Genomic DNA, 22,819 nt, shown 5'->3' on the forward strand with positions numbered 1-22,819 from the left:
GCTGAGCAGCCAAAATCCGGGGTAGCGACCCAGCACCAGCACCCCAGCACCCCCCAGAACTCCACTATCCGGGAGTATCAGAAACACTACCGTGCGAATGTGAACGGCCTTACAGTATGTCTGATAAAGGGCATTTACACGGTCTACACCTCCTAAAACCAGGGTACTCCAGGTAGGAGAACGGCCTGTCGATAGGTCACAAGAACCAAAACTCATCGACGGCCAAGTCATGCCATCCCATTGGTATGTTATCTGGTTTTCCACGGCCTGGACGTCATCAACGCTGCTGTGTCCTCAAGCGGGTTGGTCCCCCGCTGGATGCTAGATACAGGTCCAAATCCTCATTGGTTGCCGGCCATGCTCTGATATCTGGGGAAATGTCCTTATCTCTGTCGCCTCTGTCCTCCTCGGGAGGAATCAGAAATCAATCCGCGGGTCAAACAGCGCGTGACAATCCTGTCGTCACGCTTGCCTGAAGAACGCGCTTCGGCCAGAGTCGAACAACACCTTCGCCGTGTCAGTGATATACGCCCCCCACCTCAACTGAACTGCCATCGCGAGTTAAGAGCTACGCCCGACGTCCGCGACAATGACAGCCCACCCTAAAGATCAAGCCTACGTCCATTTCGGACGCGGCGGCGCAGGTCCTCCCCCCTCCCTTTTGTCCATCTACTTCTCCGCCTCGAGAACACTAACGAATGCGATCAGGCAACATCGTCCACTCGACAACCACAGCAACCCGCCGTCCCTCGTGGATCGCCGACTCGCAATCGCCGTCGACCGCCACTGCTCCCGCAGGATTCCCCGCAGGGAGACGTTTCTCTACGGGAATCGGTGGATGGGGAAACGCGTCCGCGGCAAATAAATGCAAAGACACACCCGAGGCCGATGAGGAGATGGTACGGCTGTTATGGGACAGGCAGGCGCCCGGGATTGTGCTTGTGGAAGGTGGATATCACACAGGACGAGGTACGTGACAGGTGTCGCATCCCCATTTTCTCGGAAAATCACAGGTGGACGTTGGTTGTGGCCGTCCCAAAAATGTGCTGAGTCCGAAACAGGTGGAGCTGCGAACGTATGCACGAACACCAACTTGGAAGATCAAGAAGCGCGATCGAATAACGAGAACATGCGACGCCAGAGTGTCGCAAGTATGAACCAGCGGAGACAAAGTCTGGCCAGTCTGATGCCATCAAGTGGCGAGACCAGTCGAAGGGGAAGCATAGCCTCCGTGAGGGACTACCTCATGAAAAGGAGGGCGAGTAAGGCCTGAGCGTGGCTTGCTCGCGGTTCTGTATCTGGCACAAGAGCATCCGGACGAGAAATCAGATTGCACGTCGCGGTAGCTGCTCCCAGTTCCCTTGAAAGACCCCACAACCCTAGCTGTGGAAGCCATGCAGCAATTGAGCCTAGCTGATGACCACTTTTTCATGATGAGCGCCCCCGCCCTCTAGGGTCTTAACAGTAGATCCTCACTTGATCTCGGCCCAGTCCCTGCGCCCAGATGTAGAGCAGTCAAGTAACAATGGCAGGCCGAGTAAAGAACTTGAGCGGCGGCCACGGGTGGCAGACATAGCCTAGCCACCACCTCAAACACGAGTGCCGCTTCTCATCGAGGGCTTGTAAACTCGGATGAAGCAGCACACATCTCTACCCGCCCGTATATCACTGCCTTCGCTCGAGAAGCGTAATAGCGAGCTTCAGCCTGTCCATGGGTGATACGCGACCACATCGCAGTCTTGATAGACGCGTGTTGATGCAAAATTTGGAGCTCGATCTTCCATCACCTTGGGGACGCAAACTCTCCATTGGGTCTCCTTGCCTCGGACGGAAGTGTTTCCACGTGTTCCAGTCTTGCAATCTCCAAGTCGAGGTCTGGGTCCTGAGCGTCTGCCCTACTTCCCGTCTTGGGTCGCCGTCGCTGAGAAGTTCTTGTCACATCAGTGCAGACTTTTGTTAGATCGACAAATTCGGATATATCGGCCCCTCCATTCAGAGCAGAAGAGCTCCGCTTCTCGTCTTGTGCGAATGGCAGCGATGAGTTTCTTCCCCCCACAAAGTCGACCAGCTTTCCGAGAATGGCAAATTCGAGCTTCAGCTTGATCGAATAGAAGGCAGGCTTAGTGATTGTTTCAAGGATGTAGAGCGAGGCGCATTCCAGACCCAGCAGGCCTAGATCTAGGGTGATAATCAAGACGTTGATCGCCAACAGTTGGTACATGAGTCTCTTGGTATTCGGTTGCACCGACGAGCGAAGGATGCGGATGGCTTCGATGATATAGATCGAGGACAGAATGACTTCCTGGAGAAAGAAGCCACACATCTGGACCTTCTCCATGACATTGTACCCATCCACAAAGGCCTGGGTATGCGTGTCGGTGTTTGATCCGATGGTCAAGACTGTCGTCGGGATATGCAGAACAATCGCATTGATGATGATCATCCACTTCGTCCACCTGAGAATATTGTCTCTTCTGTCGCCTGTCAACAAGAGGTGGAGCCTCGAATACAGGACAACGGCTTGCCCTGTAATCATGGGATACCAGCCGATGCTCAGGAGCAGCAGGGAGAACCATTTTTGATGTGTGAGGATCGAAAAGTATTTGAAGATGAAGCCTATCGAATAAGGTATAATGCCGATGCTGGAAATGAGTAGGCTCCAGAAGTACAGACCCCTGAACCTTTTGAAGGTACCGAATATGAGAACCTGCAGCTCGAGAGCGTTGTACAGCGATAGACCGAGGAAGAATGCAATCATGACTTTGATCGTGAGGCTGTCGCCAGTGTATCCCCCGGTTATCCCTTCGGCTGCTGACGAGAACGAGCTCGACGAGGCACTGGAATTGGATGCCATGCTTGGAGGAAGGGTCTCAATCCAGGGCAAAGAGCGCCTCGAGTGTTCCACCCCATGGAGATCCTAAGTTCGTCTGGCACGCGCTTGCTCGTTGATCGACCGACACTGAACCAGCTGAGGACATAGCATGGACGCAGTCTGCAAGGAGTCTGCGCACGACGTTGTTTGAAGCTCTACTCCACATTTTGAGAGAGGGAACGGGCGACGACTGAAAAGTGCGACTAATTGATCAACTAATGTCGATCATACTGAACCCCGCGAAGGCCTTTCGGACGGGATCTCTTCGGCGACGCAGAGTGCGCGCTCCCTTCTTATTGGATGATCTGACTGCCGTTTTGTCGAACGAGCTCCAACGTCGCTTCGCTCGTGCCGCCATGCGTGGCAGGCGAGCTTGGGGAAGCAAAGCCGATCAGGCGCCCTACGTCATTCTCAGACGCTTCTTGATCAGTTCCCCCCAATGCGAGTAGTTGAGCCTCGGCCAGGTGGCTGTTTACCGATACCTAGAGGGCCTGTCTGGTGGATTGGCGGACTCGTGGGTCGGCACTGTGTAGGAGGCTTGTGTGGACAAGACGTACCGCTGCTGTGCGGCGGCTGTAATCTGTGGATGTCGGACTCTCGATATGTACAAGAGGGTCCTCTCTATTCTGACGTTTGATAGATATATCTTCTATGTATGAAAGAGACGACGTTGATGACGGGGGTAAGGATGTCTCCCTGTCTTTTGCGACACCCAGGACCATATTTGCTGCATCGTGTTATGTATACCTGCGTTTGGCTGCCTCCGGAACTGGTGTCAGTCTTAAAGATCGCATCGTCGTCTCAAAATGTGCCTGGGGCTCTGCCTCAGCGTTAGAAGACTTGCGCATTCTCTTGAGTCGACACTTCTTCTGACGGGACTGTGTTTCCCAGGTCACACTTCTATCAACCAGTATGCAGGAAAATTGAAACTCTAGTGACGATGCTCCCAGCATCCACAACATTCCCATCCTTTGCCGGCTTATTCTCAAGCTGCGGGTGTTTTTTTCGGAGCCCAAGATGCTCACCAGTGGCCAGGCCGAGGCAACTCGTCCAGGCAATACCCCAGGTTAGACCTTTTGCACATAGCTGTGAAGCGCTGGGCACACGAGTGGCGACGGGCTCCATCCAGGATATCGCCCTGGACTTCATTGAATCTTTGGGATGGTAGCAGAGGTCTTGTGTCATGTTTTTCGAGGACTCGGTTGGAGACGTTGTCAAATAGATTGCTTTATCCGAGTCCTGGATGCATTATCCTGTTTGGATTGTGCTGTCTGTTGTTGTTCCTATTCTGCACAATCTGCGTTTCTTGCTGGAGCACTTCAAGCCAATTGCTAGTCATGACCGGATGTTGCCAAACTGCGTCTCTATCACCCTCTCTTACTGCGGCGGACAAAGACGCCGGGCTTGGACTCCTGTCTGAGTACGCAGGCAGAGTGGTCCGAGTCCAAATATGCTCAAGGCTTTCTCTTCCACTTTGATGCGTTGTTTCGCCGGTTCGTGCCGCGGTCAGGTCCGTCAGTCGGGTCGACGGTATCGAGACAACGGAAGAGCGAGGTGATGCAGGCGGGGGCGGATGCTCTTCGTCTTCCACGGTTACTCGAAAGTCTACGGGGATAGATTTCTCGTCTATGGCCGTTGGGGGATACCGGACTACCTCGCTATACTGTGGAGGGCGGTCGTGGTGAAAGCTCTGTGGCTGCACATGGGGACCTCTGTAGCGGTCAGGTCGGCCATCGGTGACGGCAATGATGCGGGCATGGCGGGTATCGGCGGCGAGTTTGCTTGGGCGGTCGCTGGAGGCGCAGCAGGAAAACAAAGACGCAAGGATGGCCATTATCCCTTCCTCCCTTTCGTGTGCAAACGGCGATCACGCAGTTGAACTGACGGGACCCAACATTGAAGATGTGGCAGATGGGTTTCTTGCAGATGGCTGCGGGTGTGACGGCGGGCCACAGGCAGAAAGTCGTCAGCCTCAGCAGGCACCAGGCCATCAGCCAAGGTTTGAAATGACGACTAAATCTAAGACAAGTTGACACAGCCACCCCAGCCTTCCCCCGACCAAGACAAATCGACACAGCCGTGCTGGCCTTATGCATGCGGAGGCACTGTATTCGAGGTAGCTGATTCAAAGCTTTGCGCCCAAGTCTTGCCAGGTACTGGGAAACATGTTGCAGAATGGATTCTCACTGCAGACGGTACCGCAGGATCCGATCAGGTTTACACGCCCAGAACACACCAAGATAGTCTGCATTAATGTGGTCTACCAAACATTCTACTCTCTCCAGCAGTATTGGCTATGGGATGTTATACCATTCAGATGCCAGCGTGCCGTCACTTCAAGCAGACTCTTTATGGTTTGCCACGATAGTCTCCTTGGTCTCAGCCACGACCTCGCCCTCACTTGGCGGCGACGCAGTCATGTCGACACCAACCGCCATAAGGCGCTCGTCAAGCGCGCGCCGGCGCTCCTCGTCGAGATGTGAGATGTCGACGGCAACTTCGTCACCGAACTTTGCGGCAATCTCTTCAAGCGAGAGCCCATTGGTTTCGGGGAGGCGCCACAGGAATGGCAGGCAGGCAGCCGGAACAATGATAAAGACGAGGTAATATCTACGACTCATTAGCATAGTGATGGGAGACAAGAACAAGCCGGGACACCTACTTCCATCCAATGTCAGCGAATGCTGTCGGTGCGACCTCCGTGTAGAGTAGTGTCGACGCAAAAAGACCGGCAATTGAGGTGCCCAGTCCATGGGCGCGTACACCAGTTGGAAAGATTTCGCTGCAGTAAACGTAGCTGCTAGCGTCCTGGCTGCCACCATAGAATGTCACGAAGAGAAACAAGAACAAGACACCCACGGCGTTCCCGCCCTTGTTGGGTGTTCCTGCATAAGTGGCAACCATGGCAGTCTCGACAATCATCATGCAAATGCAGCCGGTCAGGCCGAAGGTGATGATGGGAATGCGTCCGAGGCGATCAAGCAGCATGGCGTTGATCCAATTCATGAAGGCGGCCCACGAGGTGTAGATGGCATAAAGGAGGAGGGGGAGCCACCCGTACAATCCTAGGTTGTTGTACAGGAGGACTTGATAGTTGTTGATCACGAGGACGCCTGTCGACTGAGCCGCGCACCTGCCGAGGTGTTAGTAGGCACCCGCCGTCCACAACGAAATCGACAACGTACTGCACCAGGAGGCCCGAATATATTCGCTTGCGATACGAAGCACGCTTGAGCATGCCCCAGATTCCATGCACACCAGTCGCATTCTCCAGCTCGATCTGTTTGGAGATCTGGTAGAATTCCTCCTTGGCTGCCAGGCCTGATGGATCATCTGGTCGACTGTGCAGTTTCTGGAGAATCTCGAGCGCGTGCCGCTCTTTGTGTTTTGAAATGAGCCAACGAGGGGATTCGGGCAACCAGGGAGAGCCAATGAGAAGGATCAAGGGCGCAACAATCTGCAGACTGAGACATAGTCGCCACTGTACTTGAGGCGCTGCAAAATAGCAGCCCAGACCGGTGAATGCGGCCGACCCCTGGAGGCTGAAGTTAGATTCCCACTATCCGGGAATGGATTGCAGTTGTATACTTACGTAACCACAGACAATCAGGACCCCGTGTGAACCTGGGACAAATCGTCAGCACGACGTCGAAGCGGAATGTGGCTCGGAAAAGGCTGGTTACCCGTTATTCGACCTCGTTGCTTTGCAGGCGACAACTCCGACTATTCCACTCGTCAGTCCCAGTTGCACCTCTCAAGTCAAACTGAGCACACTGACCATGTACGCAGGCACGGTGACTTGCATCATGCCGACGCCGATGCCATTCAGGAAGCGTCCAACGAGAAACATAGCAATATGAGCCGCGCCCCCTTGGATCGCGGCCGAGATAACACAGATGGCACAGACTATCTGAATGGACCTACAACGGCCGAGTCTGTTGAGAATCCAGTTGACGATGAGAGCACCGATTATGCCTCCCCCAGCGAACAGACCATTGGCAGCTAGTTCTCTTTATCAGTCGTCTGCAAGGCCTGTGAACTTGTTTGCGCTTACCGCCGATTATATCATTTCCCTTGTTGGCATTTGGTCCAGTAAGAGAAAGGTTGAAATAATCCCAGAATGCGGGCAAACCAAAGACGGAACCGATAATGGATGAGTTGTATCCGTACGTAAATGAACCTAATGCGCTGAAGAAGACGACAGTAAAGTTGTACGTGTTGGCCTTGGCCGAGTGCGACGCGTTGGCCGCTTCCCCAGTGCCATGCTTGAACACGCCCATGCTGAAGAACGAGGGTGGCTCGACAGGTGGATACAGATACAAATGAGAAAGATCGAACAAGGCACAAACGACCTCGCAGGGCCGATCAGGGGTTTATATTCCCTTTGCACTGGCGAACCACGAGGCGGCCACGAGTCGAACGTGGATCCTTCTTGGAGTCGAACATGGTGCGGTACCGAGTACTTGGAGACGATGTTAGCGGAGAAGACTGAGCGACAATTCTTTGTAGGTCATCATTGTGTTGGAGAACACGGCCGTCAGGCGGTGAGAAGCAAGAAGCGAGACCGTGTCGCACCATGATCGATGGCGGCCAGCCTGGTCGCTGGTCGGCATCAGGACCGGCGCTGTGTGAACCAAGCGAGATGAAGCATGCTGGCGTGATAAGCAGAGGGCAGTTTGTGGGGGAATCATTCTGGACTTGGGGAATGGAGTTGGAGACCTGGAGCTCTCCGCGCTGGGGACGTGCCACTGCGCCATGGAATAGGTGGAGAATGGTGGTTGTCATGGTCAACGCAGAAGGTATAAAGGCGAATTAGCGTGGAGCCAAAAGGCAGAACTCCGACCGGTACATGCTCATGGCTCATTGTCAATGCCGATTCATCTTCCATTAACCTCGGGTATCGTGTTGATCTATACTCTGGCGAGGGGACTGGAGCTCAAGGCGGATTTCGACGTGGAAGGGGGAGGGACGATGACTCTCGTGGCCGGAGGAAAGGGACCCACTCTGGGTCCTAGGAACCGGGATATGTTGACCGACGCGTTCGGGATCTCCATGATCCTTAGAGAGGACGCAGGCTTACATGACGGAACTGCTGGAGAATGGGGCCGTGACGCTGAGGGTGGGCCAAGAGGGAACGAAGAGGAGCGTTCGAGGTGAGTGTTAACAGTGAGTGAAAGGTGAGAAGAAGTCAGAGGAGGTTGAAAGACGAGCTGGCTCGGTGGGTGGTGGTAAAAGCGGCGTGTTTGCGGTGAGTCGCAGTTGCAAACCAGGACGGAAATCCGCCCTCTCAACCCTGGTACAAGACTGCAATCATCATGGCTGGTATCATTCTCCATCATTTTGCAGCCTCGCCGTTCGCTGAACGCATTCGCCTCGTCTTCGGACTCAAAGGTTTATCATGGCAAGGAGTCGATGCCGAGCTCGTGATGCCGAAGCCTAAATTGACCGCCTTGACCGGAGGCTACCGCAAGACTCCTGTAATGCAAATTGGGAACGACATCTACTGTGATTCACGGCTCATTGCCTTGGAGCTTGAACGACGGTACCCAAACCCAACCGTTTTCCCGTACAACAGCCGAGCATCGTGTATGGCTCTCTCAGCCTGGACCGACTGCGATTTCCACATGACAACTTCCGCCCTAGCGATAGGGGTGAACAAACACCTTATGCTGCAGTCCTTAGTCGACGATCGACGTTCCTTTTTTGGGAATACCCTGGATGTGGACGGTCTAGAAAATGATATACCACACCTGCGCACTCAGTTGCGTGCTCATCTTGACATTGTTGACCAACATTTCTCGGATGGACGACACTTTTGGTTTGGGGACCAGCCCAGCATGGCGGATTTCCAAGTTTACACTAGCGTCTGGACCGTACGCACAAACCTTCCGTTCGCAGAGTCTGAATTGTCACCGTTTCCTCATGTGGTGTCTTGGGAGACGAGGATGAAGAGGTTCGGGTGGGGTACAACGAGCGAGATCACTGCGGAAGATGCAATCAAGCTCGCTCAGGCGTGTACGTCAACACCAGTATTCGATGTTGACGGTGCCGACGCTTTGGGCCTCCTCCCTGGCGCGCCGGTGGTGGTCACCCCAACGGACTATGGATGTGAGCCAGTTGAGGGACGACTAGTCAAGTTGACGGTCACCGAGGTTGCAATCGAACGTCACGATCCTGACGCAGGAACACTGACTGTGCATTTCCCTCGCATTGGATTTAGGGTGTCCGCAACATCGCATTAGGCTATCGAGTAAAGCATGGCAGCTTTCTTCCTTGGGACGATTTCGATCCCATTCCACGAGTCTGATACGCCTTTGCCGGCACCGACCGACCAATAAGGACAACAATAAGCACGACAGTGCTACCAAGTAGGAACAAGGTAGGCCTGTAACAGAATCTCTCCTCTAGAATGATATGTACCATCATTGCCTCTTTCACATCGGGACTTTCAGTAAAGCTGCATCGGTCCCCAAACATCGCCGTTGCCCACTTCAACGGAACAAAGATATCCACCTGCCTTTTTCGCCCCGCCATGTTTGCAACGTCTGGTAGAGTCGAGGAGAGTTTCTGCGTTGGTCTTGAACGACGTTTGCGACCTAGCGGCAAGCCAGTTGATGGGAAGTGAGGGATAAGTGGCAAGGTGAGTAGCTTTCCCGTCGTTTTTGCCGCCTGCCTAGTCACTACTTGTACCGAGTATGGTTCAAAAGATTGTCACATTGGGTATAAAATTAGCACCCCCTCTTGAACACATGATCGGAGCGAGTGAGGAACGAATATGGGTCGTGAATCCGCCTATATTCACTTGAATTGCCTATGATGGTGGTCCCCGGGCCTTCTTGAACTACATCCTGGAACCGAGTCCAAGAGATCTCATCGGTTCCTCAGCTCTGTATGACCCTCCGTTTTCAGGGGTGGCAACCGAGTTGGTCCGAAAAAAGAAGCTCGATGATGTGAATGAGTATCGATGTATTGCATTTGATTTGCCTTCGCCTTGACTGGGTGACTTGTAATCCAGTCCTAGACCAAATCGTCACCTGGGGAAGACATGCCGAACAAAACAGAGCTTGGTGAATCCAGCCAGATGCCGTCTAAGCACTGTAGATGACCCTTAGAACTAGCCCCGTGCAAACATCGGAACAGACCGCGCAGGGTCCCGCGGAAGCCAGGTCACTTGCTTAGATGGCGATTAGACACCCGAATTCCTGAAAAGCTCCAGCTTGCTGACCTGCAAAAATGAGATCAAAGACAATTGCTCCCCGATCACAGTGGCCGTGTGAAGACAGTTCGAGGTATTGATGGTACAGCTGGCGATTGACGCTGATGCTTCCGCACTAAGGGTTACAGCAGGGGCGAGTACGTCGGGAGCTGATTTTCTTCTGACCAGACGGGCGTCGCATGCAGTCACCGTTATCTTGTTGGCTTGAGGAGTGCGGATCGAGGAAGTTTGCGACGCAGTTATGCAGGCGGTCAAAGGACTGGTGAAGATGATGGTGCTCTTGCTAGCGCAGCTTCTGGTTGAATTTGCAACAGTATGCTTCTGCATCGTCGCTTCCCGCTTTTGTCGTCGATCATATCGGTGTAGGGTGTTGTCGGAAGTAACCGTGGTGTAGCAGATCGAAGCAATGCTTATACCCCGAAGATATCGAAGGGCCGGTACTAGTGGCATCTTCAACAGACATACGGGTTTCACGAGCCCTGCTTGAAATAGGTCCATAGCTCATAAAATGACGACGAGCTTGCCAAAGCACGACTCAGCCTCTCGACAAGGCATTTTCCTGGAACCAGTCAAGGCCCACAAGTCTGGGCGTCCGTCGTCAGGTGTAGAAAGGCTTTTAGCCTCAGTCAAGATTGAGAACGCCCACTACACCGCAGCGAGGACGGGGACGACCATTCGTCACAGTTCTTTTTGCAGCGCTTCCTCCAGAGGCTTGAGCCCATCGATCATTACCTCCAATTTCTCGTCCATCTTCTTCAGCTCATCTTTCTTCCTGGTATTCTCCTTGACCAGTGCATCCTTGATCTTGACCAGCTCCAATCGCTTCTGCTCCATCTTCTCCCGCTCTTGCTTTTCATATTCGATTCTTAATGGCATTAGCTCCTGCTCTGGTAATTCTGCCTGATCCGGAAACATCGCGATGTATTCATCCAACGGATGGAGTGGTAGGTGCATGTAGAGGTGATCGTATGCCTCGCAAGTTCCAATCTCGCCCAGGAGGTGTCTCTGTTCATAGTATAAATTCTGCAGCTGTAATAGCAGTCGATCAACTTCCTGTCTTGCCTCTGCCGTCTCCTGCTTAGTTGCCCGGGCTCCGAAGGCTGCTTGTCGATGTTGGCCTCGTAGCTTGGCCAGGTATGCATTCAGCATTTTGTGTTGTTGCGCTAGCTCAAGCTTTTGCTCAAGTGTAGGAATTGAAGTCGTCGCGTTTTCCTCCAACCAGGTCAGGACAGAAAGTGTCTGCGTAAGGGTCGCGTGGGACGTTTGCAGTAACGGCCGCAGGACCGGATCTGTTATGAGATCGTCAATCGCCATTTTGGAAGCTGCACTTGGTTCCGGCGCCAGACGAAAAACGGAAGAGATCATATGGAAAGACAAGAGTAAGGTGCAGTTGAGGTTGTCATGGTTGATTTGGGTCGTGAAACGCTCAGCCAATCGGAGGGAAGGTTCCTCCGCACTGCGAGTTGAATATTTCGAAAACGGCCTTGTCGCAGCCTCTTCCCATTCAACAAACCCCAAAGAAATGGCGCCAGACAGGGGGGTCGAAGAGGCGATTGCATCGCTCGATCTCGGAGCTCAACATGGCGAGCTCGTTACTGAGACGAAACCGGCTACAGAGACAGTTCCATCCCACTTGTCGCATGATCCTGCCACGAATGCGAAGCAGTCAGACCCTTTTCAGTTCGGGCAACGATTTTTGTCGGAAGACGATGATGTCTTTGCCTACAATGCATGGGATCACGTAGAGCCCGATTCGGCACACTACGAGTACTGCGAGACCCAATATGCTGCGCAACGCGCTTCTCCCGTCTCGGACTTTGACAGGGCACGCTTCAACGAAAACCCAGAGAAATGGTGGGACCTATTTTACAAGCAAAAGACAAGTACATTTTTTAAGGACCGAAAATGGCTGGTTCAAGAATTTCCTGTTCTAAGCGAGGTTACGAGTCGAGACGCCGGTGAGAAAGTGGTTCTCGAAGTCGGCGCGGGAGCTGGAAACACCGCGTTTCCAATACTGAGAATGAATGAGAATCCAGACTTGAAAGTAATTGCAGTGGACTTCAGCAAGAAGGCGGTTGAGACAATGAGAAACGCGAAGGATTACACAGAGGCGAATGGTGTTATGGCAGCTGAAATTTGGGATGTGGCAGGAGAAACCCTACCACCAGGTGTTGACGAAGGGAGCGTGGACATTGTGATCATGATCTTCATCTTCTCGGCACTCAATCCCAAGCAGTGGCAGCAGGCTCTGGCCAATATTCAGCGAGTCCTCAAACCTGATGGGGAAGTATTGTTCAGAGACTACGGCAGGGGAGATCTCGCACAAGTCCGCTTCAAGGCTGGGAGATGGATGGAAGACAATTTCTATGTTCGTGGAGACGGTACAAGGGTATATTTCTTCGAGAAGGAAGAATTGGAAACGCTCTGGGGTGGTGCATTCGAGGTATGCAATCTGGATGTGGACCGCCGGCTGATCGTCAACCGACAACGGCGCATCAAGATGTACCGGTGCTGGATTCAGGGACGGTTTCGAAAGAAGGAGCGTAGTTGAGAGAACGGCATTCTCGGCGGCCGGGACTGGTCTGGACTGTCGATCTCGTAGGCGCTGCGAGGGGTCTAGGGCACATATTAAGGCTGCTTCATCGTTCGACCAATCCAGAATATGAATGGGAAGCGTGGCTGGCGGATTGAAGTGGAAAAGGCAGCCAGAGAAGCACAACGTCGCGCTGGCTCCAAACAGCGAGCCACATGCTCAAGAATGAAAAGCATAGATCCGACCCAAATTCAGCCAGTGTACATTCAGAACTGCAGCGGATGGGAGAGGACAACCACCAATTGGACAGGACGATGCATTGCATGTGAAGATTTCCACAGCGGTGAGACTCGAGTGGTGTATGTTTGAAGAGCTCCGTAATTAGCACTTGTCGGACGCGTCATTTGAACTGTACACGAGCTGACTTCCGACCAAACGGAGCGTAAAAATCCTCCAGCATTAGATCAAATGACCAAGTCCGTCATCCTGCGCCTCGTCTTTTCTGCACCCTTTCTCACTGCACCCTCGCAACCTCGTCCGTTGCCACCCTCTCAACCAACTCACCAAAACCCCACCTCGAGAACTGACATTGGCATGGTATCTAAATAGTCATAGTATTCATTCTTTTCCCTTCAGCGTCAGTCCTTACCGATCTCTACCTTTTCCTCTTGACCAGAGTGTTCCTTGTCTTCCTATACCAATCCTATTGCCGCACGCGACACGCTCCCTACGCCACTTAGCAGCTTGCCGTCAGACGCCGAAAACGCCTCTTGTTTAAGCCTTCTCCCTCCTCCTAGTCTTCATCGACCTCTGCCGTCTTCCCAAGCTGCCGAATGACGTCGAGCTCCAGAAGATGTCTTGTGCAACACAAACAGTGACCTTCGAGTCCTCTTCTTCCAGCCGTGAATCCAGTCCTGCGAGAATCGATGAACGCACCCAGCTCCTACCCCGAGGCCGCCGGCATTCTTACAACACCCTTCCACGACGACGGCAGTCGAGCATCTGCAACGCCGATGCGATCTTTGTGCGAGTTGATCTGTTTCTGAGTGAGCTGAAAAGTAGGCTTGACAGACTAGAAAAATATCGACAAGACAGTCTCCTACAGTTTGATGCTCAGCTGGAGCGAGCATACCAAGCCCTGAGCGATGTACGGGATTCATGCGCACCTTCTCTTTCCGGTGAACTGCTGTGGGGTGCTGCAAGGCACCGGGCTCTGATTCTGGTCGATACTCTGGAGACGCGGTACAACGACATCATGCCGTCAAGGGAAACTTTGGAGCACAAAGCACAAGAAGGCATGCGGGTGATGGAGTGCTTCCTTTTAGAATTGGAGTCACGGATGCTGGAAAGGAAGAAACAGTTGATTGACTCGGGATGGAGGAAGGTCGACGACTCTCTCAATGCTACCCGAGAGATGCTAGAGGATGGTCTCGACAAAGCGCTGCGGGCGAGAGACTTGCTCGCCGAATCCGTCTCCCACGCTCTGACCCGAGCTGCGGAGACAAGGTTGATCCATTACGAAGATCTCCCCACGCCCTGGAGGAATAACCCTCATATCCTGAAGGGTTACCGATTCAATAAGACACAGCTTGAATGCGTCACCACCATGTTTCACGCGCACAATGAGATGGTCAACATTTGGTCTCACACCATCGGCTTGCTGATTGTTCTTACCGTGGCTTTTTACTACTATCCTTCCTCGTCGACATTTCCCCTCTCGACCAAAATGGATGTTCTGATAGCGGCCTGTTTCTTTGCCGCCGCCTGCAAGTGCATGATCTGCTCCACAATGTGGCACACCATGAACAGCATCTCGGACAAACGACTGTTCGATCGATTCGCTTGCGTCGACTATACTGGCATTTCTCTTCTGGTGGCAGCGAGCATCCTCAGCACCGAGTGGACGGCCTTTTACTGCGAACCCATCTCGCGGGCGATTTATATGACTCTGACAACGGCGCTGGGAATAGCTGGAGCGATCCTGCCGTGGCGCGAGAGTTTCAATCGAGTCGATATGGCTTGGTTCCGGGTGGCGTTCTTCGTGACGTTTGTCGTGGTTGGATTCGCCCCCGTGCTGCAACTGAACTACACGCGAGGGGCGGCTTGGACCTTCTATTTTTACGCACCCGTTGCGAAAAGTATCATGGTATACTTCACGGGAGCTGTCATCTATGCAAGCCAAGTGCCTGAAAAGTGGTGGCCTGGGTCTTTCGATTACATTGGATGCAGTCACAATATCTGGCATGTGGCCGTGGTCCTAGGAATTATCTTTCACTATTTTGCCATGTTAGACTTCTTCCAGGGAGCATTCACCCGTGCGAGCGATGGTTGTTGCTTGGGTTGATGGGCTAGGAAGAGCAGCTGAAGCATAGCGTGGCCGTCATCAGCGATGCATTGACTCCGGACTGGCTTGCAATTTTGGTTGGCGTTGGGCGTGGTTGACTTTGGTTGCATATATGGAGCGTAGGGGGAGAATGTCCAGCTAGATCAACAGAAGGGTGTGTGTGGGAGTAATGTATCTTCAACATGACCTGAGCATCCATTCAGTTCAGATTTGGTGTCAGTTTGGTACGCTGAGTTGGCGAGAATATCCCGGATACATTGTTGAAGCCTCAGCCCAGACTGAATTCGACCTCCAGATCCGAATACGACAGTTTCCTTGTTTGAAAAGTCAATGCTTAAAGCAAGTCGAAAATGATGTCAAGTCTGACAGGGAGGTTCAAGGCGTGGCCTTTGGAGGCGTACTATCAGTGCTGTTATATGTCGCTGTCAGACTCTTCACTTTTCTCTTGGTGCCCGCTCTAGACGCAGGAGACAATATGATCCCAAGACAATGCGGCAGCCTAATGTCGAGACAGGCAAATATCGTATCGACCCTCCTTCTATTCCCTCCATCTCCTCGCGCCTTTCTCCTAGCATCGACATCAACACTGTGGGCGCCAATGTGGTGATCGAGCAGACTTGAACATGGCACGAGGCATCCCCGCAGGCCCACGGCTGCAAACTACCCAGGAACAACAAAAGGTTATGCAATCCGTATTCAGAGTCGCCCTTGCATCCGCTCCATCGGTTCATGTCAAATCGTCTATACCTGAAAAGACAGCAGTCCATACGAGGAGGTCCCACAAAAAGTCGCGACATGGCTGCAAGACGTGCAAACAGCGACGAATCAAGGTAGTTCTCGCTCACGACCTTCTTCTACAAGAGGCTGGGGCTGGTCTAATACGGTGCCACTAGTGCGATGAGAACCGAGAAGGCGGGTGTCTCAAGTGTCAGAGTCATGGGATTGCTTGTGATTACAACAAAGGAACACAGCTGCAGGACAAGGCATATATCATCTTGCCCAGGGAAGCGAGGAATAGTCCTGCTACGTCTTCTGGGTCGAGTGACAACGGATCTCGATCTTTGGCAACAAACAACAGTCAAAAGTCGAGCCCGATGAGCCTGGTCCGCAATCCGCCTTCTTCTTTTCCATTCGAAGTTCCTGGTCAGATGACCCCGATGGTCCAAACATTCAACCATTTTGGCACAGTCACTTACTGCTCTATGGGATCTGATCTGGGGCAGGAGATCATCCGAGCCACTGCTTTCGATCTTGCCCTCGAAAAGCCTTACTTCATGCATGCGGTTAATGGCGTGTCGGCTGCACACCTCTGCCATCTTCTTCCCGCCGCTCGACATCCAGTCCAACATAATCAGAGTCAGCTTGCTAATTTCTACCACTTTCAGAAAGCATTGCAGCTATTTCGTGATGAGTTAGCCGCTGGGGTCACGAAGGACAACATGAATGCCCTGATATCAACTGTGATGCTGATCTGCGTCCATCAATTTATGCTCAACCAACCCCACCCGGATCCTGGAAAAAGTTTCGTGTACGCACCAGCAGGACAGCGGCGGGAGTGTCTGAGATGGTTGACGATCCAGCACGGGTTCAATGCGCTATATGCTGAACTAGGTGAAGTGATCTGGGGATCGGTCTGGAATCCAGTTTTCACGGACTCGGACTTCAAGGAGCTCGCATCGATGGTCATGACTCCAGAGGCAGGCGATGAAACTCATGCCTTGTTCCTTGAGCTGTGCGAGATCACCCCGAAATCATCTACCCAGAACAACCCTTACTACGAGGCACTGGAGTATCTCCTCTTCCTACGTCAATTCAAACCCAGCATGAAGACGTTCAACAAACTGGTCACGTTTGTCGCGGTGGTTGAAGGTGACTTTCTTCGATTGTTGCTGTCCAGGGAGAAGCGAGCACTGTTGATCCTGGCGCATTGGTTAACATTGATGATCGGGGTAGAACAGTGGTGGAGCAGTGGAAGATGCAAGAGCGAGTGTATAGCCATCACGACATTCCTGATGCATGACCAAGATGAAAGGGTCAGAGCCTTGCTGCGGTTTCCAGCAGAGACTGTGGGCATTGATCCAACCACACTAGAGTTATTTGACGGATGAAGTATCTGTAAGAGGGCCAACGGATACAAGTTGTTGGATGCCTCCTGCAGTTGGAGTAGGCTGTATGACAAGTGCGAGCAGTCCCTATTCGATGCCGAGGGTGTCTTCTTGTGTAGTGTACTCCGAGAATCTAACGGTGTCTTGCACAATACTCCGTAACAGTGGTGGTAGTGGTTATGGGCTCTACGTCATGGGAAAGGCTGCCAGCGGGTGGTGCTTTGCGACGAGGGGTACCCTAAGGGGCACCATAAGGGGCCACCTACCTACCTAGTAGGTACCTACGGGGCGGCCCAATGCGTTTACAGTGAGGCGCCACAGGCGGTGCGAGGCACCAACCAAGACCCGAGGGCCCCAGCGATGGTGCCTTCCTCGTCACGTGGAGGGGAGGCCCATGTTCCAGCCTGACCTGCGCCCTTCTCAAATCAGCGCCCGACTCGTCTTCTCTTCAACAACCCGGCGAGACTTCACTTATTTGCTCATCTCATTGCAAATCAATTGCAGATCAATGTCACGGTCGTGACAGTGCATAGATGATATTCCTCACTCGCGCCTCAAGCACGTTGATCGTGTTTCTCTCGTTTCACTGAAGAACAAAAATATGTGTTCGGAGTCTTCGCTACTCCCAACACTATTAACCCGTTGTACATGATGGCTGTTGCCCCCGAACCATTACAGTCCTCCTTGCCGGTAATTGGGTCTGTCCGAAAGGCCCTCTCACCATTCGAACTCTTGATCACTTGCAATCCGCCCATCCTCGAGTCGCTCCTCGCTCAAGTGCCGACCGAGACCATCTTCAGGCTCTACCAGACTTCGCCTTACCTCCGAGACTTCTTTTCGAAATCTCCTACGTCCTGGCGATATATCTCATGGCGTCTGCACCAACCCGCGGTCACTACCGCCACCGTCGGCGTCAATGCCGCTGGAAACGGACCCAGGCAGTCGAGCAACTACGCCCTCGATCAAATCATCCTCACCGTCATTAACCCCTTCAGCACGAGACTCGTTAGCCTGGAGTTGGACAATACGGCTGTTAGTGGGACGACCTTGACGTCCACTGTGCTGATCTTGAGGAGGGAGACTCTTCGCCACGTCTCAGTCCGCGGCTGCAAGAACGTGTCGTTGAAATACCACATCAATCCATGGCTACAAATGCATGCGTTGGCTCGCGAGTCTCCAGATACCAGAGGGCCCCCTGGCTTCGAGACACTGGCGCTGAAGAGCTTATATACCTATCGATGCCGCCATCATAGGAGAAGGCCGTATTTGCCCAGTAGTCTCGCACGCAAGGAGAGCGATAGTGAACCCACTCATGAACTGGTCCTGACCTGCCACAAACTAGGCATCTGGACAGACACAGCTTGGTGCACCACGCCCGGAGCCAGGTGCTATCGCCGGAGAGGCTATGTGAAGTTGCGTATGCCGCAGGATCCCAGGGAGGTCTGGGTGGTTTATGATCGCTTGTGGAGGAGTCGAAACTGGATGGGCCCGCTTGAGCAACCCAAAACCTATACATTCAGCAAGAAGCGAAAACGGGACTGCAGGAGTTGGGAAGTTGACGAGGAGGGCATGAACGGCGAAGCCATGGGCACTGGTCCAGAGGGCAAAACAACACCAGCGCATCTGCGAGCATCTCACCGGAGATTTGTCGAAAACGTCATTTGCCACAACTGTTCGGCGGAGATCCTGGAGCGATGCGAACAGTGCTCAGTGATGATGCACTGTGTCGGGTGTAGGAAGACACTATGTGCCAGTTGCGCCTTCGACCGCCCTTATCTGCGAAACAAGAACGCCCCCGAAGAAGAGAGAAACAGGTTCTGGTGGGCTCCTGGATGTGCAGTATCTCCTTGTTCCATGCAGGACCAGGATCTGCCTCCAAATGGGGCCGCCAACGGAAACCAGAACACAAACGCTAACACTCTTCCCAATATCAAATTCAAATGGTGTTGTACAGAGCCAGTGTTCTCGGGTGGCGGTGGCATCACCTTCAGCAACAGTGCGAATCGAGACAGTGATCGCATTCGTGCAGCACCACTCCCAATTGGACAGGGATGGGAGGATCCGGAGTTCCTTCGTGATCCTCCCAGCCTCGTCAGCTATACAGCAGATAACATTGTACTAAGGGAGGGTCCTGCAGGCCGTTGGCCATCCATCAATGCTTTGTTTCACACTGCGACATATCTGAGCGGCGCAGACCATCCCATCTTGTCAGTCCCCAGAGTCTTGTGTGATGAGTGCTATGGCTCTGAGATTTGGAAAGTCAAATGCAAGGCTTGTTCGACACCGATTTGCATCAAGCATGATGTTGGTGAGCGTGCCAAAGCGAGGATTTGCGGCTACAGAGAACTGTCTATCGAGAAACAAGAGTTCAAGTCGAGACAGAAGGCTATGAAGCTGCTTGCCACATTGATGCGACAACGAAAAGAAAAGGAGACGGCAACAGAACAAGGGGAATATGCCGAGGCTGGGACGACTGCTAGCACACCGAAAGCTGGGAAAGCTGGCGTCAAATCGGGACCACCTTTCTCTCCACTGTCCTCGTTGTCGGTAGCAGGCTCTGTGGGTCCTGAAACTCCCTTCCACGCGGAGGTTGGAAGCAGTTCGAGACCGATGCGAACACAGTTAGCAGAAGTTGATCGACCCCAGCGTCCCCTGTCACCCGCTTCGAACAGCACTGGGCCCCCATCTCGATCTACGTCCCCCTCGCCGTCCGCACATTCAATAACCGCGACGCCTGAGCCCAACTCTGCGCCTCGACGACCAGCTCGACCCGAAATCGACCCAGGTCCCAGTTGGCGAGGATGTCAAACACTCTTCTGTCCGCCGTCACGTTCCACCCCAGGCGACCACAGACGACGTTGTACAGCGGTCATGAAGGCCTGTATGGAGTGCAAGATTCACGTCTGTGGCGATTGTGCCAACGCTCTCGAACCTCCGTGTCCTTGCAAGGGGTGTCGATCTCCACAGACGGAGGAAGACAACAGCGTATCTACAAACCTCCCGCCGAATCCGGTCTCTTCTGAAACACCTTTGTTTTTCTGTCCTAACTGTCGGTGGGAGAGAATGCGATCTGGAAAATGCAAAAGGAGGTCACCAGCATTTTTGGCTGCCCGGTCGTGGCATAGCAAGAAGCAGAAGAAGCGGAAGGACAAGATGCGTAAACCTCTAGAAGCCCGACGGACGAGCGTAGGACCAGGTGGGAATCCCTCAAGCACAGAAGAGGCAATCGATGGGCTGGTGGAGTTTTTCGCGAGCCTGAATACTCAGTCCCCCAGCTCCGATCATCCCCAAACAGAAGCAAGCGGGCCGTCACGGTTAAATAGTGGTGGCCAAACAGGGGCCGGAGGCAACCAGCAGGACATCCAAGAATTGGAAGACATGGGCGCTCTGGCTCGAAACTTGATCCACCGAATCCAGCGCTTGAGAGAACAGTTTCCTCCGGGTTCGTTGGCTGCTCTTGCACTGCCAGATATTCATATTCGTTTGGAAGAGGAAGCGGAGGTTGCGGCCGGCATGGTACGCAGGGCGGACGAAGCAGCTCGCACGTTTGCGCGCGAGGCGTTGGCAATCCAAATGGCGGTCGAGCTCGCGGAACCTCACCATCACAGTGTGCATACCGCCCTCGCTTCCCTACCTTTGCCACCGAATGAGAACAGCAATGTCAGTGGCACTCAGGCTACTTTCGGACAGGCCGAGCCCGAGACCCAGGGTGCGACTGAGGATGCAGCCGCCGCTCCTGAACCAGCGGAGGTGCTCGGAGAGGAAGAATTGGAGGACGAGGATGACCGACACTTTGAGGAGCGGGAATCGAGTACAGATTAATGACATATAGCGAACAAGGTTGTATGGCTGGGAAAAGCATTGCGCGATCCTGGGATTGCTGGCTTTGATGCATAGCAGCGAGTGATCAAAAGGATGGGAGTTAGACCAGGGGAATGGATGGGTTGGGAGTCGCCTGGATCTGTTATGAGGAGTTCTCTCTCTCGTTTGGCAATGACACGAAATGACAATCATCGATCACTCGAGCTCGGGTTTCGAAACTTCAGCTTCTCCCATCCTCCAACCGAGACAACCTGCTTCTTTTCGAGTTTCGGGTGCCATGGTGCAGCGGCAAAGACAATGTGAAGGAACACAGGTGAGCACCACATGTCCTTGCACACAGGGAGCCCAAATCCGAGGAGAGGATCGCCAGCAGCCCTTGTGGCAGTGGTACCCGTGTCCCTCTCATTCGTTGCCATCCATACTTCTGTCGGTCTTCGTTTGGTACCAGATCCTTCCAAGCATGCGGTTCCCGGGTCTAACACGTCCAACTTCTGGTACACCCACGGCGAGACATTTGGTTCAGCGACGCAGATGGCATGGAAGCTTATACTGGCTTCTGGCCGAAACCTTTGTCGGCGGAGGTCCTCGCGCTGAGGACCTTTGAGGTCTGTCAACAATATAAATGTCCAACGCAGACAGCTGCTTTTGAAGCAACTCTATACCATCTTGATCTTGACTTACACATCTCTCGCAGGCCCTTGCATATCAACTAACTGACTTCCAGACTAACCCTTGTCTGCAATCAGCAACAACCTAAGCTTTACTATGGCTATCAAATCTCTTTTGTTTGGCGGTCTGCTAGCCATTGCCGTCGTCTGTGCCAGTGCTGACCCATATCCGGATGGAAAACCCATGACAACGATGGTAACGCTTGTCACCAGAGTGGCACCACCCCCATTACCGACAGGAGTCTCGCCCGTTGCAGTCACTATTCCCTGTCAGGGTGATTGTGACAATGTGAAGGCTAACCCTCCTTCAAGTCTTCCCCAACCTCAACACACATGCGTTCGCGAGGCTCTTGTTGCCTTGGCAAACTGGCGCATGCATTGTGACGGAGGCGGCATCCCTCCCCCGAAGTGCTGGACGCGGGCCCCGAGTGTGGAACGCTGCTGCGGCAAATGGGTGGGCGTCAACGACGAGCAGTACAAGGACTATCCACCCGTCCGGACGCCTAAGGAAGTCCAGACCGGAGAGACATCGTGGGAATGGCATTGGGATGCCAAGGTAGACAAGGGCCGCCGGGAGGTCATTCTACAGACCATGGACGAGTATCACTCCGACAAGACCGAGTGCGGTCGCTGGCGGGCCGAAAATGAGGTTGTATTCTCGGCCTTTATGCAGCACCTGAGCGAGTATGGGATTTGCGATGCAGATAGCAGTGGGAGGGCTCTCGACAGCGCCGTGCCCAGATACAACCCTGAGGGAGGAGGGTATTACGACCAAGGCAACCCGAAATACCCGTCCTTGCAAGACGGGCCGCCGTTGGGATGGTAGCGGTGCCTCATTCGACCCGTGTTTCTGCTCCGGATTGTCAAATGCTCTGGGGTTTGATTGATTGCCAGCTAGAGGCCGATCCGTTTCTATGCTCTAGTTGCCCTGCCATATCCCCGCTGGTCACTTTCTCCACGATCTGCTTCCCCGGGTCAGACTCTCTTTATTCTCCTGTCTCACGAGTAACAGCCGACCGTGCCGCCTTTTACAGAGCAGACTGACGACAAAATGACTGCATTGCGGGCCCATTGTCTCGCAGGAGACACTCAGCTGCGTGGCTGCGGGAAGCCGGCTCAACCGGTCCGGACGGCTGGATGCTACCTGCTCGCACGAGTCGCACGAGCTCTCAGTATGTGGACGTCACATGAAGCTGTTCAATGCACCCGAGGAGTTTGCCAGAGCCGGTTTCATAAGAGAGTCATGAAGTCGAGCGCCC

The 22,819-nt window shown here is 53.3% G+C and overlaps 10 protein-coding genes across 10 annotated transcripts; 6 read left to right on the plus strand and 4 right to left on the minus strand.

The window, feature by feature from the left end:
* Positions 1 to 707: 707 nt before the first annotated feature.
* On the minus strand, positions 708 to 3,318 carry PV07_09580 (uncharacterized protein). Its single transcript, XM_016396849.1, has one exon. It carries the CDS (start codon positions 2,852 to 2,854, stop codon positions 1,784 to 1,786), a length of 1,071 nt encoding a protein of 356 aa, XP_016246705.1. The 5' UTR covers positions 2,855 to 3,318; the 3' UTR covers positions 708 to 1,783.
* PV07_09581 (uncharacterized protein) lies at positions 3,309 to 4,815 on the minus strand. The gene has a single exon (XM_016396850.1). The coding sequence runs from the start codon at positions 4,704 to 4,706 to the stop codon at positions 4,101 to 4,103; it is 606 nt and encodes a 201-aa protein (XP_016246706.1). The 5' UTR covers positions 4,707 to 4,815; the 3' UTR covers positions 3,309 to 4,100.
* A 288-nt stretch (positions 4,816 to 5,103) lies between these two features.
* On the minus strand, positions 5,104 to 8,037 carry PV07_09582 (uncharacterized protein). Its single transcript, XM_016396851.1, has 7 exons — positions 6,927 to 8,037; positions 6,651 to 6,874; positions 6,556 to 6,595; positions 6,465 to 6,496; positions 6,058 to 6,407; positions 5,535 to 6,005; positions 5,104 to 5,482 (listed from the first exon to the last, which is right to left on the minus strand). Exons 1-7 carry the CDS (start codon positions 7,150 to 7,152, stop codon positions 5,209 to 5,211), a joined length of 1,617 nt encoding a protein of 538 aa, XP_016246707.1. The 5' UTR covers positions 7,153 to 8,037; the 3' UTR covers positions 5,104 to 5,208.
* Positions 8,038 to 8,187: 150 nt separating this feature from the next.
* On the plus strand, positions 8,188 to 9,311 carry PV07_09583 (uncharacterized protein; the record flags this gene model as incomplete). Its single annotated transcript, XM_016396852.1, has 1 exon — positions 8,188 to 9,311. The coding sequence occupies one exon, from the start codon at positions 8,188 to 8,190 to the stop codon at positions 9,112 to 9,114; it is 927 nt and encodes a 308-aa protein (XP_016246708.1). The 3' UTR covers positions 9,115 to 9,311.
* PV07_09584 (uncharacterized protein) lies at positions 9,168 to 11,450 on the minus strand. Its single transcript, XM_016396853.1, has one exon. The coding sequence runs from the start codon at positions 11,400 to 11,402 to the stop codon at positions 10,767 to 10,769; it is 636 nt and encodes a 211-aa protein (XP_016246709.1). The 5' UTR covers positions 11,403 to 11,450; the 3' UTR covers positions 9,168 to 10,766.
* Positions 11,451 to 11,605: 155 nt separating this feature from the next.
* Positions 11,606 to 12,940, plus strand: PV07_09585 (uncharacterized protein). The gene has a single exon (XM_016396854.1). The coding sequence runs from the start codon at positions 11,611 to 11,613 to the stop codon at positions 12,637 to 12,639; it is 1,029 nt and encodes a 342-aa protein (XP_016246710.1). The 5' UTR covers positions 11,606 to 11,610; the 3' UTR covers positions 12,640 to 12,940.
* A 534-nt stretch (positions 12,941 to 13,474) lies between these two features.
* On the plus strand, positions 13,475 to 14,965 carry PV07_09586 (uncharacterized protein; the record flags this gene model as incomplete). Its single annotated transcript, XM_016396855.1, has 1 exon — positions 13,475 to 14,965. The coding sequence occupies one exon, from the start codon at positions 13,475 to 13,477 to the stop codon at positions 14,963 to 14,965; it is 1,491 nt and encodes a 496-aa protein (XP_016246711.1).
* Positions 14,966 to 16,059: 1,094 nt separating this feature from the next.
* Positions 16,060 to 17,073, plus strand: PV07_09587 (uncharacterized protein; the record flags this gene model as incomplete). Its single annotated transcript, XM_016396856.1, has 1 exon — positions 16,060 to 17,073. One exon carries the CDS (start codon positions 16,060 to 16,062, stop codon positions 17,071 to 17,073), a length of 1,014 nt encoding a protein of 337 aa, XP_016246712.1.
* Positions 17,074 to 17,528: 455 nt separating this feature from the next.
* Positions 17,529 to 21,624, plus strand: PV07_09588 (uncharacterized protein). Its single transcript, XM_016396857.1, has one exon. It carries the CDS (start codon positions 17,719 to 17,721, stop codon positions 20,890 to 20,892), a length of 3,174 nt encoding a protein of 1,057 aa, XP_016246713.1. The 5' UTR covers positions 17,529 to 17,718; the 3' UTR covers positions 20,893 to 21,624.
* PV07_09589 (uncharacterized protein) lies at positions 21,606 to 22,386 on the plus strand (the record flags this gene model as incomplete). Its single annotated transcript, XM_016396858.1, has 1 exon — positions 21,606 to 22,386. Exon 1 carries the CDS (start codon positions 21,658 to 21,660, stop codon positions 22,384 to 22,386), a length of 729 nt encoding a protein of 242 aa, XP_016246714.1. The 5' UTR covers positions 21,606 to 21,657.
* Positions 22,387 to 22,819: the final 433 nt, after the last annotated feature.

The sequence above is a fragment of the Cladophialophora immunda genome (genome assembly GCF_000835495.1).
Source record: "Cladophialophora immunda strain CBS 83496 unplaced genomic scaffold supercont1.5, whole genome shotgun sequence".
Classification (NCBI taxonomy): Eukaryota; Fungi; Ascomycota; class Eurotiomycetes; order Chaetothyriales; family Herpotrichiellaceae; genus Cladophialophora; species Cladophialophora immunda.